We start from the raw sequence: 15,156 nt of genomic DNA on the forward strand, positions 1-15,156 counted from the left end.
CTTCATATTTGGGTTTTCTGGAAAACAGCAGTCATAAATGGGAGATATTACCTTGTTTCTGTACTTTGAAATTATGAAATACTGCTCTGCAAAGGAGGATAGCTAAGGAGCAGATGAGCAGGTACTTGGGGTAATGTCATATTATGTCTTGTATTTTTTCCAGTGGAACTGTTGCCTGAAGTAGTGTATGCAGTGTGGTCTGAGAGAGGGGATGCTCCAGTAAAATTAAGCTGTGCTACTGGAAAGTTGTTAAATTGACAATGGGTAAAAACTTCTGTTGCACATTCTCTTTGTTTGCAGATGGTTCTTTCTCACCTCTTGCCTGCACTAGACCGTTTGCTAGCGAAAGTCTCTAACAAACCTCGGGCAATGTTAAAAGATGAAGTCATTCTCTTCAATCTAATCCTTGGAAAGTTTAATGAATATTCAGCAACTCTCCTGTGCAAGAATCAGCAGAGTCTGGATTTATTTATTAAAAGCCTGCATTCTGCCAAGAAAATATATAAGGAAATTCCAACATTTCAGATCACAGCACTTGGGCAGGTATGGCTTTATGGAATACCTTTTATTTCTTTTTGTGCTTAAAGCAGCTAGCAGTGTTTGAGATAGGATTTACAGGGGTTCCTTCTGTGTGGAGGAGCCCATAGATTTTGATCTGTCTTTTTTTACTACAAGATTTCAGTGTCTTATAGTGTCTTTGAAACATCTAAACAGGCTGCAAAACTTGAATTCTTAAAATTATCAGAAGGAGATATTACTGCTTGCTCTATTTTTTTCATTTTGGCAAGCACAAAATAGCAATACTGTGTTTGCATACAGATGAATTCCTCTATCATTACAGATGCTGCTGTACCACAGGTTTAGGTTTTTGTTGGTCAGGCAAGAGCTTTATTTAATGTTTTTCATCTGAGGAAAAATTGTCAACAAAATGGAGTAGGTGAGAAATAGTTTCATTTGAAGGAAGCTACAAATTCAGGCCTATATTGGCTAGGTGTTGGCACGTTAGTACTTCCCAAAGGCTGGCAACAGCAAGTTTGTTCCCTGCACCAGTCAAGTTGTGTGAAAAATTTCAGAAATTGGTCTGTGTGTTGGATATTTCACATATATGTGATTTACATCCTTAAGATTCCCGGATATATACAAATATGTTGTTAATATGCAAATTTTTGCAATACTGCATGATGGGGTGTGTCTTACAGAATCCAACATACATTAATTCCACACCCTGCAATTTTGTTGCCCTCTTATAGTAAACCTCTCTGCATCCTTGTTTTTTGTCCCCTTTTGTAGATTACTAAGCCATTCTTTGCAGCTGTGTCGGAAGGGATGGTGCAACAGAAGCTACTGAAAGTATTGTTTGACTTACTCTTAAACTGTAAGAACCCACTTTGTGCCCAGACAATCAGCAGTGTGTTTAAAGGGGTAAGTGGCAACCTCCAGAACACAGAAATATGTTCAAACTTGTTGCAGTGTGATTTTGTGTCATCTACATTCAGTAACACTTTTTAAATCGTTTATAGTAGGAAAGGAATGGGAAGCTTTTATAATAGAATAGTGTTAATGGCATGAAATGTTTGTTAAACAACTGCTTTTAAAAGGTGTTTCTTTAAAAGCCACCTATCAGTTATTTACTACACTAAGTGAATTAATCCAGCAGAAGTCACTTCTTTTCTGCTGCACTGATTTTCATTTTCTGGGATATGGCAGGAATATGTGCATTATATACCCATATGTGCATGAAAGGGATATGTTTTTAAAAAAAGGCAGGGCACAGACGTGGTGTGACAAATTGTTCATTGGTGCTTGCATTGTTACTGTTTTGTTTCAGATTACAGTGTGTGCTGAGCAGATTGTTAGAGAACTGGAGCCTCCTAAGAAAAGTCTGGCCACTGTTCAACAGACTAGAAGGCAGAAAATGCAGCAACAGAGGTAAAATAACTAGAAACTCATAAGTATTATCCATGCAGTTTGAAAACACTGTTTGTGTTAATACATTGCATAGTTTTACTGAAGATGTAAGCAACTGTTTCTTCTTTTCCTGTCCAAGTAAAATAAGTCCAAGCTACTTTTGGCATGAGAAAACCAACCCATGTTACTCCAGTCACAGAATTGATGGAAATATATTGAAAAATACAGTATATTTAATGTTGACAGCTGCTGTTATAGAATTTTGACCCAGCTGAACAAGATTCATTTTTGTTAATAGTGAGGTTAGGTTTAAATATAGATGCCTGCACAAAATAAATACACTTGGCTGAAACCTAACAGATGTTCATCAAAATATTCATTAGTTGATTAAAAAAAACCAGTATTTTGTTTCCAATAAGATGCTAATAGAATTACTAATTTTTAGATGTTTGTCCTGTTTCTTCTCTCTGTTCTCATAAGGAACAGTTTTGTTCACTGTACTTGATCTCTTTAAATATTCTTTCAGCAATAATGAAACAGAGTATTGAGTTAATTTTCCTGGTTTGACCTAGAACAGCTTTTCAAATTTCCTTCACTTGACCATTTTGAATAATCATCACCTATTAGACTGACCCATCTGTAAACTCTACCTGTCAGAGTTTACAAACACACAGGCTCACATACCCCCACATTGCCTGCATAGTCAGTGTGTTAACCACTAGGAGTTCCAGAGAAGCAAATTTCCTGGATGGCAGACAGACCATTTGGACAGTTACCTGGTAACAGATTTCCCCTTCCCCGCCACTTCCTGAAATGTTTCCAAAAAATACTTGATTTTTCAAGTTCAGTCTGAATTTTTTTTGTTGTTGTTTGTTTAAAATGTGTTGCTGCTTCAATCAAAAGCCGACACATTGCCACTTCTCCAGGGAGCAGCAATAAAGGGCGTACATGACTATGTGAAAGAAAAATTCTTTTTTTTTTTACTTGTGTGTGTGTGTGTTTCCTGAAGCACTGTAGCATTTCCTTTGCAAATCCTTGACTGTTTGTCTTGTCTTGTGTTTTTAGAAAGCCTCGAGGTGCAGAATTGGCACCAGAAATGAGCCGCTTGAGCTGGCAGAGGGTGATGCTTATTCTGGAGCTGCTGCAGCACAAGAAGAAGCTTCGGCGTCCGCAGGCATTGGTACCTGCACTTTTCAACCTCCTGAGCAGGTAACGGTGCCCCCACAGCAGAGCCCTGGAGCCTTCTCTTCTTTCTTAGCTGACACTCCAAAGCATGGAAATGTGGGCTACTGTTCCTCTGCTTCGTTGCCATGTCTCGTAGCTTAGCTTGCCTTTTTCAACTGAACTTCTTTTAGGCAAATCAAAGGAGGGGAATGGGAAGTTATTATGATTTTTTCCCTTTGAAACAGTAAGATGTTTACCTGATGCTTAGCTTCTCTTGTGTGAAAACTTTATTGAGCAGAGGGCTTGGGATTGCCAAGAAAGATAACACCTGTCCTAAAACTGGGATAACTGGCAGGACTCGTGTCTTCAGCAGAACTATTATAATTCTCTTAAGCTTTAAAATTCCTCCCAACACAGGAGGAAGTCTTAGTCCAGTGCAACCTTAGGAAACTTGTTTTTCCTGCCAGCCCTATATCCAGGCACTTAGGAAAGTTTATATGTAGATTGGGTTTTAGTGTTTCTTTCCTTATGACTTGCTTGTACATAGACTGGCAGTTATAGGTTATACTTAAGTTTTTGGCAGTGCTTTGATAAATGTCTTTTATTAGACTAGTTGATACATTTGAAAACAAAAAAAGAAACTTTTGGCAAAGACCTTCTGGAAGCCTCAGTTTAGAACTTGCATGGAATTAAAATAGCAGTTTCTTATTTGTGTCTTAATATGCAGTTTTGTCACTATTCCATCTCATATTTTTTCATGAATGTATAGGTGTCTGGAACCCATGGCATCAGAAGAAGAAAACATGGAATATACAAAGCAGCTGATCCTCAGCTGCCTGCTGAATATCTGTCAGAAATTGTCATCAGATGGTAGCAAGGTCCCAGCAGGTAAAAATCACCAGAATCACTCATTTCTTGGTAATTATCTCATCAGGTCACCATTAAAACAATGATCTCTAACTTGTTTTTTTTCCTCAGTATACACTGTTTTGTTGAGGAGGGAGAGATTCCTCTTTAAGGGTATACAAGTTTGCCTTCCATTTTTTGTAGATCCATTAGTTATGGTTTGCAAACTGTAAATAGTCCTTGAGTGTACTGTTTATTTCTACGTGTCTGACCATTAATGTGTTAATCAGTGAATATTTTTACCTGCAGGTGTCCTGGACAAAGAAAAATTCAACGTGGAACTGATAGTTCAGTGCATCAGGATTTCTAAAATGCCCCAGACACACCACCATGCTCTGCTGCTCCTTGGTGCTGTTGCAGGAATGTTTCCTGTAAGTAACACCTGGAATTTATCCATTGGCTCTTCTCTTTGCTTTCCAGATATTGGGTAGAGTGAAAAACGTAGAGATCTGTTATGTGGGGAAAAAGTCCTGAAAAGGAGCCAGAGGCAAAAGGGACAGGTTCCCTGCTCTTTTAGGACTTTCTATTCCGTTTTAGTTGAAAGCAAACTTCTATCTTGGTGCTTTGGTCACCAGCCATTTATGGCTCGCAGTGGAGTTGCAGTAGAAATGGAAGAAGCTTTCTGACACCAGCCAAACACAAAATTTTCAAGGTCAGAATAGAAGGAAACATTTGGTATTCCCCTTATCTCACTTTTTAAAAGTAAAACACTTCTTCCAGTCACTAAAACTAAATGAAAAATGTGCCCATAATTTATTTCGGTGAGTCCTGGCAAAATCTAGGAAACTAACTTTTGAGCTAGGTGGCATCTCTCATCCAGCCTTCTTAAAATTGGTTCCTATGATTACAGTCTAGGCCCCCAAAGAGCCAAAAATTGAAATGAGCATGATTGGTTTACACTGTATGATTGTGGATATTGCAGATGTTTTACAGAAATAAAAAAAAGTGGGTGGGAAAATCACTGGAATCTGTGCCGCAGCCACATTTGTGCTTCTGCAGATCTCATAGCTGGTTTTAATTGTTGCATTCACCTGGCACTGAGTGGAGGGATACAAGGTGTTTTATTGCACTCAGCTCTCAATTTCCACTCTCTAATTACTTGCTTAGATGTGTGTCTTGGTTTCTAAATGATGTTTAGAGCTCTATCAATCACACAGTGAGTAGCATTAAGGGAAAATATGCATTAAAAGCTCATTTAGGGAGATTTTGAAAGATAATCATGATTCTCTTTTGGTTTTTTGGGGTTTTTTAATAGGAATCTAGTGTCATTGGTGGGAGTGAGAAATGCCTTAAGGTACAATATGCACAGCAGCATTAACTAATTTCATCTGTTCTTTTCCAGGATAAAGTTCTTCACAACATCATGCCCATTTTTACATTCATGGGAGCAAATGTCATGCGTCTGGATGATACCTACACTTTCCAAGTAATTAACAAGACAGTGCAGATGGTTATTCCTGCTCTTATACAGGTACATTTGTCTGCTTAATGAAAAGATTATTAATTAAGTAAATTATTTAGAATAGTGGTGGTAAATAAGTTGTCACCTGTTTTAGGATTATTTTGATAGACATTATATTGTATGTAATAGAATGTAATTGAGACTTCTCTATCTCTCACCAAGTTCATCAGACTGCTGTTTCTTTTCAGTTTTTTGAGTTCCTGCACTTTATAAATGGTTTAGCCAAAATTACCACAACTATATGTGGAGAGGACCTGAAACACACTTTAAGTTCAAGCTTTTTGTCATTAAAATAGCAGGCAAGTTCAGTAGAGGAACCATTAGAAAGAAGAATCTGGTTATTATCTATAATCTAGCCCTGTAATATGTCATGGTCATAACAATAGTAGACATGGTCTGAAAGAAGTAGAAGTGTATAATACTTGACAAATGCTTTTATTCTTCAAGCTGGTGTTTGTGGGGCTTTTTGGTTTTGCCTGGACCTCTTAGATAAAGGACTATAAACCAAAACAAAAATAGATCTTTGTTTTTCAGATCATCATTTTCTTCATTCAGATTTCACTTGCACCTAAGAAATCTTAATTCTTGATCGTAATTAGATTTAAACATGAAACATGATGCATAAATGTCATGTAAAAATGAATTTGGGAAAAATAAAGTCTTCAGTATTGGGCTGAGGATCTCCCAGACTTTTTAATTATATGTGTACGTATTTTAATCCTCTTGAAGTTCTCTGTTATGTAAAAAGAGAAAAACTGATTTCTTTAATTTTTTTTTTCTTTTAAATCTTCCCTAGCAGCCCACATAGGTTTCTGTGACAAATTATTTGTGGCACATGATTATTACATGTGGGAAGGGACTAATGTTATTGAGACCATGACACCCATGTATATTATTTTTCCTAGGCACTTGAATCTAAGACCTTAACTCAGGCAGTTTTCTGAAGGCTGTGGCTTTGCTTTCTCTTGAAAATGTCTTGAAAATGTCAGCTGATGCCAAATAAAGTCTGTCTCTTTTTTTTTTTCTTTTTTCCCCCCTTTTTTAAATTTTACTTGAAACATTTTCCTTGAACACTGGAAAGGAACTGTGATTAAAAACTTCACTTTGGACCACTTACGTTTTCCTTGAGGTTATGCATTTGGCAATGCTGTTATCTGGCACGTAGTGCTTTGTCTTTCTGAAGTTGCAAGGAAGGCCTTGTACCCATCTGCAGTAACCTGTCTGAGCTGTTGTATTTGTGCACAGGCTGAAGACAGTGACTTGTCAGAGTCCTCGGGAGGTGTGGAGGAGGTGGTGATCAAGATCATCCGTGTGTTTGTGGATGCCCTGCCCCACGTGCCAGAGCACCGGCGCCTGCCCATCCTGTCCCAGCTGATCACTACAGTGGGAGGAGAAAAATTCCTCTGGGTTCTCCTGGTGCTGCTCTTTGAGCAGTATGTGACCAAAACTGTGGCAGCGACATTAAGCACAGACAAGGTTAGCAGGCTGAGGGGGTCAGCTTTTTCCTTGAGAGCCTGATCTCTTGTTTGTGTTCTTGCCTTTTAAGATGGTTCTCAATAATGCCCAGGTTGTGCTGGCAAAGGCTGTGAGCTCTGGATTTGTGCTAAAGCAGAACCTGATGTTGACTATAACTTGTACTGTACATTCAATAATGTTATAACCTGGAGCCTGCACAATAAATCAGATCATATTGTACAGCAATCCTTGATCTGAAGAGCTGACAATCTCATTGTGTAGTGCTTCGATAGTAATGAAGTTGGGGCTTTTTTCTTCAGTTGTGATACTGGTCTTTCTCTACAGACCAAGATGAAAACGCTATTAAGTTTTTGTGTAGGCAGGCGCTGAGGTAAGGTGAAAGCATAGTTTATGGGGAAAACAGAATTATTAAAGGAACATTGGTTAGAAGATAGTCTTTGCTGCAGCAGTTTAATCTCTCTCTACACCCTCTGGAGCTATGTTCTCTCCAAGAGTTTGCTGCTCTTACCTCTGGTGTTAATCCTGGCAGTGTCCAGCTCAGCATGGCATTTTCACAAGCTCACTGAGAAGTTTCTGAGTGTTTTTAATATTATTGATAGAAATAGTCATTCTTAATCCTTGAATTTTTTTTTTTTTCCTGAACCATTAACAGGATGCTGTTCTGGAAGCAGACACTGAATTTTGGATTTCCATCTGCTGCGAATTTAATGTACGTTCACAGTTCCAGAGTGTGATGAAAATAATCCAGTACCTGACAGAACTGCCAGAGAACAAAGAAGGTAACTACAAAACAGAGCAAATGCATGTAAACCTTCCTAATATAAGAGACAAGTGTGTTTTTTAACTAAAAGAGGACAGATGCAGACTAGATATAAGGAATAAACTTTTTACTCTGAGAGGAAGAATCCCAGAGAGGTGATGAATGCTCCATCCCTGGCAGTGCTCAAGACCAGGTTGGATGGTGCTTTGAACAACTGTAATTTTACTTTGTTTCTGTGATCAGAAATGAAATATCTTTTTTATTCTTGGATGCAAATTTGTTTTCTCCAGATGATCCTGGGACAAAGAAGTTAAGAACGTGTAAGACAAAACCAGAAAATCAGGATGGGCAGCTCTTTAATGTGGAGTCTCACTCTGACAAACAACTCCGGCATTTCAAATTCTTGTCAGTCTCCTTCATGTCACAACTTCTGTCCTCTCAGAGTTTTGTGAAAAAGGTAATAATGGCAGTTTGCTTCTAGACTGATCACAGTAAGTGATTGTGCCATACTGTAATAGCTGAGGGGTAATTTACTTTTTATTTTTGACTTTATATTCAAAGAAGTCGCACTGTCCAGTGTATCTTGCTGACACTTTTATTGACACAATTTTGGAACCTCTCAGTTACATTATTTATCTTTTAATAAGGCTTTTCCAGACAGATTCCGTTTATGTGACTGATGCATAGGTAACCAAGTGAAATTCTGGTCCCGGTGTATTCCCACTGGCTTTATGGAGCTTGGGATTTCACTCACCACCTGTGTAACTCCAGATTCAGTGTGGGATTCATGCTGTTAATTGAAAAGACAAAATACTATGAATTTCAGGCTCTGACTTTAGCTGGTAGTCCCAGTTTTTCAGCTGAAAATCATCCACCAACATGAAATGTATTTGCTAATATGACTGCATTGCCCAAAGTTCTCAGATTTCATTCTAGAATGATGGCTTAAGTACAAATGTAGGGACTCATAAATACCATGTTAGTGGACACTTGATTAAAAAAAAAAAACAAATTTGTGTATTCTGGCATTTTAGTTAAATGAGGGGAGGTAAGTTTCATATATTCATTCTTGCTTTTTAAACCAGATAGTTGAATATGAAGGAAGAGAAGAGCTGCAGGAGCTGGAACAGAGGTATGCTTTAAATATGTCCTATTCCTATTTTTAGCTTTCATGGCAACCCAGGAATATCTTTAAGTGTAGTGCCATTAGAATAGCTTTTACTCTAATTATACTTTTTAAAGTCCTCTGCAACAAGCAGTATTTATTATGTGCAAGTTACTTGGGTTTGGTTTGGTTTTTTCTTTTAATAGTGTTTTATTTCTGAAAGATTCCTTTACCCAATATCCACTCTTTTTCTCTATTTTTGATGGAGGTTATTTACATGCTTGGCCATAACTGTCATGCCATTTATGTCTGAATCGCTAAAGGAATTTCAGATTTTTAGCAAAATATATTGGTTCATTCGTAGAAAAAAAAAAAAAAATTAATCATTGTTCACAGGTACCTCTGTATTGGGGTAAGTACCAGTAATCAAAGATCACAGTTGTAGCCATTGTGCTGTAAAAGCCAGTGATGGAAAATTGAGGGTTTCTTTTGCAGAGGACTAACTTCTACGTTTGTTCCAAGAGAAAAAGTGTGTAAGATTTATTTTAAATGCTGTTCTACGAATGCTCATTTTAAAATTTTTCTCTTTCATTTCCTTGTCTTTTTGTTGTCTTGTGAGATTTTATGCTTTCCAGTGATAACAATGGTCTTCTTTAGTCTCCTTGTTACTTACTAAAAGTTACTTCCTTTCTCTCTAGGCTGTTAGAAGATGTCCTTAACTATATCAACACTGTGGCAGCTTCAGTGGAAGGAAATGTGGACAAGCCAACGGCCAAATTTTGGAGGGTTCTGCTTAGCAAGTGCTATGATATGCTGGATAAAGTATGTCTCACTAGCCCCCATGTTAGCACTGGGACATGGCTACTTTTGCTTGTTAATATGATTATAAACTTTGTAGGGTTTCTGTTGCATTAGTACTGTATTTCATTGGATGGTCTGCAGCTGGTACATTAATGTTTAAACTCAGCTAACAGCTGGAATAACTACAACTAACAGCTGCTTAGAACAAGCAGAACAAAAATCAGGAATGCTTGTTTCCTTTAGTTGAATAGTCTCTGGCTGTAAGCTGTCATTTCACTATATCTGGTGGAGAAAAATGGCTCTTGGCAGCATTTGTCACTATTAACTCATAAAATGACTTAACTAATGCTTTTGCGTATTTCTGCATGAAATTGAATCCTTACACTTTTCATCTTACTGATGATTAGAAATGTGTTCTGATTAGAAATACGTTTGTCGAATTTGAGTGGCTATCTTGTTGCATATGTCAGAACATACATCTTTTGATAGCTTGGAATTTTTTTATTTTTACCTGTAAAGCATATTCCAGTTTTCATGATGTACATGCAGAGGGCATTGGCAGAATTATTTTAGGTAAAGAGGGATAGCTCACAAAAGCAGAAAAAAGGACTTGGTGAGGAAATATCAGAGCTCGTGGATAATGGCTGCTCAGCAGCCAGTGAACACAGACTAGCTGCTTTTTCTTGTGCGTGCCTCAGACACAGCATTGGTGGCTTGTTCTCTCTTCTTTGATCCTGAAACCCGTGAGGGAAGTTGAAGAGAGTTATCAGGAAGTTATCAGGAGACTGCTATGTCACAGTGCATGCAAAAGCATTTGTGGTACTGTTTTGCTTGTTTCTTGTAGGTCAATGCCTTGCTGCCAACAGAAACCTTCATCCCAGTAATTGGGGGGCTGATGAGGAATCAGCTGCCCTCGGTGAGACGCAAGGCCATGGACCTCCTGAACAACAAGGTGCAGCAACGCACCAAGTGGCAGAAGAGCCAGGTGAGGCAAAGGAGTTAAACCCAGTTCCTTTAGCAAAAAAACACAGAGAGAGATTGATGTGCAAGCGCTTGGCCCTGTGTGAAGATGCCAAATACCAGTGCCAAGCCTGGCAGGGGTCTTGAGCAGTGACACAAAGGCTACCTGCCCACAGCTGCCTTGGAGATCCTGAGTTTCAAACTGTATGTCTGATGTGTGTGTTTTCCTGTCCTCTCAGATCCTGCAGCTCTTAGAGCTGGTTCCTGAGCTCATTGCCATTGTCAAGTGTAGAAGAAAGGAGGAAGAGGAGGAGCAAGCCATCAACAGGCAGACTGCTTTGTTCAGCCTCAAGCTGCTCTGCAAAGGTTTTGGCACAGAAAATCCAGCGCCGTTTGTGCCTGTTCTGAAAACTGCCATTGATCTCATTTCTTCAGAGAAGGAGGAGAAAAATGTGATGGGAAGCGCTTTGCTCTGTATAGCTGAGGTGACCTGTACACTGAAAGCCCAAGCAATACCTCAGCTTCCAAGGTACTATTGGATTCCTAACAAAACCAACTGCAACAGGAATTAGTTATACCAAAATGCATTACTGAAGGAATGCTGATAAAGGCCAGATGGCAGTCTGCCCTCTGTGTGTTTTGTGTAGACAAGATTAAAATTATTTCTCATGCTTGAGGGTGCTTTGTAGTCACAGAACTAAGAAACTAGTGGGGAAAATTGCAAGACTTTTATAATGCACAGTAGAGTTCTTATGGAGTGTGCTGCTGTCACTAGAGAGGCAATCTTTATGGCTTTAGAAAAATCAGACCATAGTCTGTATTTGTTCTGTAGAACAGATTGCATTTAAAAACATGAAAATGAGTACAGATGAAAACCCTTCATGCTACATTACTTTATTCTCCCTATTCAAGAAGAATCCAAGTGTCTAACACATTTCTTGAAAGACTGTTTCATTTCTTTACCAATATAAGTCTTTTAATCTAAAGACAGAGCTTTGAGTAACCTGATAGAGTGAAAGGTGTTGATCTAGATGATCCTTAAAGATTTCTTCTGACCAAACCATTCTGTGATTCTAAATCTAATATCCTTCATTAGCTTCAAAATAAAATACAGCAATGAGCCCAGAATACTGAGTTTTCTCAAATACGTATGTAAAAATTCTTGTGATAATTGTCCCTGCAGGCTTAACAGATGGATTTATTTGATTGGAAACGTTGCTCCAAATGGTCAGTTATTTCACCTTTCTCTGTTTATGTTTGGTTATTCACAGGCTGATGCCAGCACTCTTGAAGACTTTAAAAAGTAAGAAGGAGCTGGTCTCCAATGAGATTTATCTGCTGAGTGCCATCACTGCTCTGCTAAAGGTTGCAGAAACACTGCCACACTTCCTTAGTCCTTACCTTTTGGAGTGCTTGCTGCAGGTGAGTTCTGTGATTCCTACAGGTGTGTAAAGGGGGGACAGGACCTGCCCAGGTTCCAGCAGCTGTAGAGAGTGTGTACCAACTATGTGAAATCTCATAGCACACTACTTTTCTACCCACTTTCTTATGCAGGTAACTCAGATACAGAACGTAAGAGCATCTCCTTCTCCTCCCTCAAATAGGTTGTATTTTGCCCCTTTGAAAAGGGAGATGACTCACAAAAGACCTTTCTGTAATGTCCACAGTCTCCTCAAATGTGTATCTAACACTCTTGTTGGGGTCATTCTAACCCTCTGCTGCTGGCACAGGCATTTTTCAGTGTTTGTCTTCTGAAGGCAGTGAGGCTTTGTACACAACTTCATGTAAGGTGTTCCAAGTGCTGCAGACAGCAAAATCCCTGTCTGACATTTGCAGCACACAACTACTATAAAGTAAGTTCTTATGTTGCTAAATAAGCCTAATTTTTGTTGGAATTCCTCACAGGCTGTCCGCTTGGAAAAGATTGTGGCCGAGTTTGGTCCTTCTTCCCAGATAAGTGTCCGTGTATCAACACTGAAAACCATCCTAGCGACAAGGCTGGCGCCCCGAATACTCCTGCCTGCAGTTACCAAGTGTTACAGTGAAGTGCTGCATACACGCAAGGTAAGGGGGTTTTTCATCCTTTAGAAAAAAAGAAACAAGCAGGCCAAAATTTGGTACAGTTGTGTCCCCTCCCAGCACCTTGGCCACCACCAGCCTGCTCACTCTGTAGCAGAGTGAGAAACAAAGGAAGTCTCACAAGAACTGTTCAGCAACAGCTAAAACACTGCTGTATAATCAGCATTGTTTTGGTCACAGATCTAAAACACAGCACCATGTGAGCTGCTCTGAACAAAATTAACTCAATCCCAGCCAAATCTACCATGGCTTTTATATTTTCATCTCTGGAGTTTTCTGTACTGGTGCAGTGATTAAGGAAAGGTAGATCTGGAAGAAATCCAGCAGTTTAATGTCCTTGGCGTGTTAGGTGATGAATGCTTGGGAGATTATCCCATTCATAAAGGACTTCATTTATAAACTAGTAACATGAATGAGTCAGAATTCTCTCCAGTATGGCAGAGGGCAGACAAAATGATCTTCAGGAACCTTACTAACTTAAGCCCCCAAAAGTACAGGGAAAAAGTTTATTTTTTTATCAACAGTATTTCAATGGGTAAATGCATGAAGTACATAAATCCAATTCTCTAGTTAGGTTTCTCAGTTACTGTCAATATCACACTTGCCTTTGCTTTTGTTTTTCCAGAACTGCCTGGGTCCCCTTATGAACATTTTGAAGGAGCACATTGCTGGTATGGAGAAGGAGCATCTGATCTCCCACCAGCCTGAACTGACAGCATTTTTCATGAAAGTCTTGGACTTCCGAACAGAGCATGCTGAGGTAGCTTGATTGGGAGGATGAGCAGCAGCTGCACCTCTCTACATGCCAGTTCTATCACTTGTTTAAAGAAAGATTAGTAGATTCCATTGTATACATGCTCTGAAAATCTGGACATCAGATATTCCTTTCAAATTGGCTTTGTGGTAGAAAACATGGTAGTTAAGTATTTAATCTGAAATAGACAAAAATAAAATGTGCTTTGGAAGCTCAAATTCTTACATTTCAAACTTTGAATTATGTTTTCTAATTTTTCTAGGATGATTTAGAGGAAGTTGGTAAGATAGAGGCTTACATTATTGACTGTCTAGTCAGTATGGTTATGAAACTTTCCGAAGCTTCTTTCAGGCCCCTCTTCTTCAAGGTAAGAAGTCTAAAAGTAATTAATCTGCATCAGTATGTTTGTGTTTTCCAGTGCACAGACACAGGAAACAGCTAATCTGCCTTTCACTTTCAGCTGTTCGATTGGTCCAAAACAGAGGCTACCCTAAGGGACAGGCTGCTGACATTCCACCGAATAGCAGACTGCATTGCAGACAAGCTCAAGGGTCTCTTCACCCTCTTTGCTGGTCATTTAGTGAAGCCTTTTGCTGAGACACTGAACCAGGTCAACATTTCTAAAACTGGTAAGTTGTCAGTTACTGGCTACAGACGGGCTTAGTCTTGATTGCTGAGAGGTTAATTTTAATTGCGGAAATTTTCATCTTACAGGATTTATTTCACAGCACATGTAATTAATTTCTCTCTTTTACTTCCTCTGGTAAATGAGAAATCTTTCATCCATGGGCATGGGGCTGTTATTAAAAGTTTGAGATCAGATGAAAATTTTCCATGTCAGTCCCAGTGAGTTCCTTGAGTATAAAATTGTGTATAAAGAGGGAGACTTGTTACTCTTTTTACTTTTTTCATTTTCATTCATTGACTTTTCTTGAATGCTACCTGGTGTATTCCGACTCCTGTGCTTTCTTGGGCAAAAATAGGTGTTATTATTTTCTATGGTAAACTATTTGCCCAATCTGCAGGGGGAAGTTTTGTGTTTTCATTCTGTTGATGATTTTTTTTTTCTTCTCCTTGGCTGGTGTGTAGATGAAGCTTTCTTTGACTCTGACAATAACACAGAAAAGAGCTGTCTACTGTTGCAGTTCACTGTGGACTGTCTGCACAAGCTTTTCCTGTTTGACACCCAGAAGTTCTTGAGTAAAGAAAGAGCAGAAACCTTGATGCAGCCTCTGGTTGATCAGGTATTGACAAGTCCATAAAAACATGCCTTTGGGCCACAGACAGTATTGATTTCTTTGTCCAAGGCTCTGAATTACTGATTTTTTTTTTACCCCTTTGTTTAAATGTCTTCATTCTATAAGGTTCATGCATGTTACTGAGCTCTTGCAGACCACTGCACTCCCACTGATGAGCTTTGACTTAATTCTTGAGTACCTGAAAGCCAAAGCTAGAAGTATTTAGCAGGGTTTATCTGAACCTGGATCTGTTTTACTTCCACAGCTAGAAAATGTGCTTGGAGGAGATGAGAAGTTCCAGGAAAGAGTGACAGCACACCTGATACCCTGCATAGCTCAGTTTTCAGTGGCAATGGCAGATGATTCTCTTTGGAAACCACTGAACTACCAGATCCTGCTGAAGACAAGGCACAATTCTCCTAAGGTTGGGAGCTATCAGAATTTGAACTGGGTTTCTTTGTTGTGCTAGAAAATGGGAACAGTGCCCCCAAAATCAGAAGTGAATGAACCAAGTCATTGCTGAAATACTAGCCTAAATTAAAA

The 15,156-nt window shown here is 38.9% G+C and overlaps 2 protein-coding genes across 5 annotated transcripts in view; one reads left to right on the forward strand and one right to left on the reverse strand.

The window, feature by feature from the left end:
* The window catches only part of HEATR1 (HEAT repeat containing 1), a 34,529-nt gene that overhangs the window by 18,123 nt on the left and 1,250 nt on the right, over positions 1–15,156 (forward strand). For both annotated transcript variants that reach the window (XM_056487392.1, XM_056487393.1), the window contains 21 exons: positions 301–543; positions 1,291–1,422; positions 1,829–1,929; positions 2,974–3,117; positions 3,842–3,960; positions 4,228–4,349; positions 5,321–5,449; positions 6,686–6,916; positions 7,569–7,695; positions 7,967–8,133; positions 8,762–8,808; positions 9,480–9,603; positions 10,427–10,567; positions 10,782–11,071; positions 11,814–11,964; positions 12,448–12,606; positions 13,247–13,381; positions 13,638–13,742; positions 13,836–14,004; positions 14,465–14,619; positions 14,879–15,037. In XM_056487392.1, the coding sequence (XP_056343367.1) occupies positions 301–543; positions 1,291–1,422; positions 1,829–1,929; positions 2,974–3,117; positions 3,842–3,960; positions 4,228–4,349; positions 5,321–5,449; positions 6,686–6,916; positions 7,569–7,695; positions 7,967–8,133; positions 8,762–8,808; positions 9,480–9,603; positions 10,427–10,567; positions 10,782–11,071; positions 11,814–11,964; positions 12,448–12,606; positions 13,247–13,381; positions 13,638–13,742; positions 13,836–14,004; positions 14,465–14,619; positions 14,879–15,037 (3,150 nt within the window). The remainder of the gene's footprint in view (positions 1–300; positions 544–1,290; positions 1,423–1,828; positions 1,930–2,973; positions 3,118–3,841; positions 3,961–4,227; positions 4,350–5,320; positions 5,450–6,685; positions 6,917–7,568; positions 7,696–7,966; positions 8,134–8,761; positions 8,809–9,479; positions 9,604–10,426; positions 10,568–10,781; positions 11,072–11,813; positions 11,965–12,447; positions 12,607–13,246; positions 13,382–13,637; positions 13,743–13,835; positions 14,005–14,464; positions 14,620–14,878; positions 15,038–15,156) is intronic.
* The window catches only part of LGALS8 (galectin 8), a 38,945-nt gene that overhangs the window by 6,785 nt on the left and 17,004 nt on the right, over positions 1–15,156 (reverse strand). The window contains exon 11 of one of the 3 annotated variants that reach the window (XM_056487399.1): positions 8,217–8,466. The exons of 1 other annotated variant lie outside the window; for it this stretch is intronic. In XM_056487399.1, the coding sequence (XP_056343374.1) occupies positions 8,305–8,466 (162 nt within the window). In that variant the 3' untranslated portion in view covers positions 8,217–8,304. Of the gene's footprint in view, positions 1–8,216; positions 8,467–15,156 lie in introns of those variants that run through there. One more of the 3 variants, XM_056487400.1, reaches the window with a different exon arrangement.

The sequence above is a fragment of the Oenanthe melanoleuca genome, chromosome 3 (assembly GCF_029582105.1).
Source record: "Oenanthe melanoleuca isolate GR-GAL-2019-014 chromosome 3, OMel1.0, whole genome shotgun sequence".
Taxonomy (NCBI): domain Eukaryota; kingdom Metazoa; phylum Chordata; class Aves; order Passeriformes; family Muscicapidae; genus Oenanthe; species Oenanthe melanoleuca.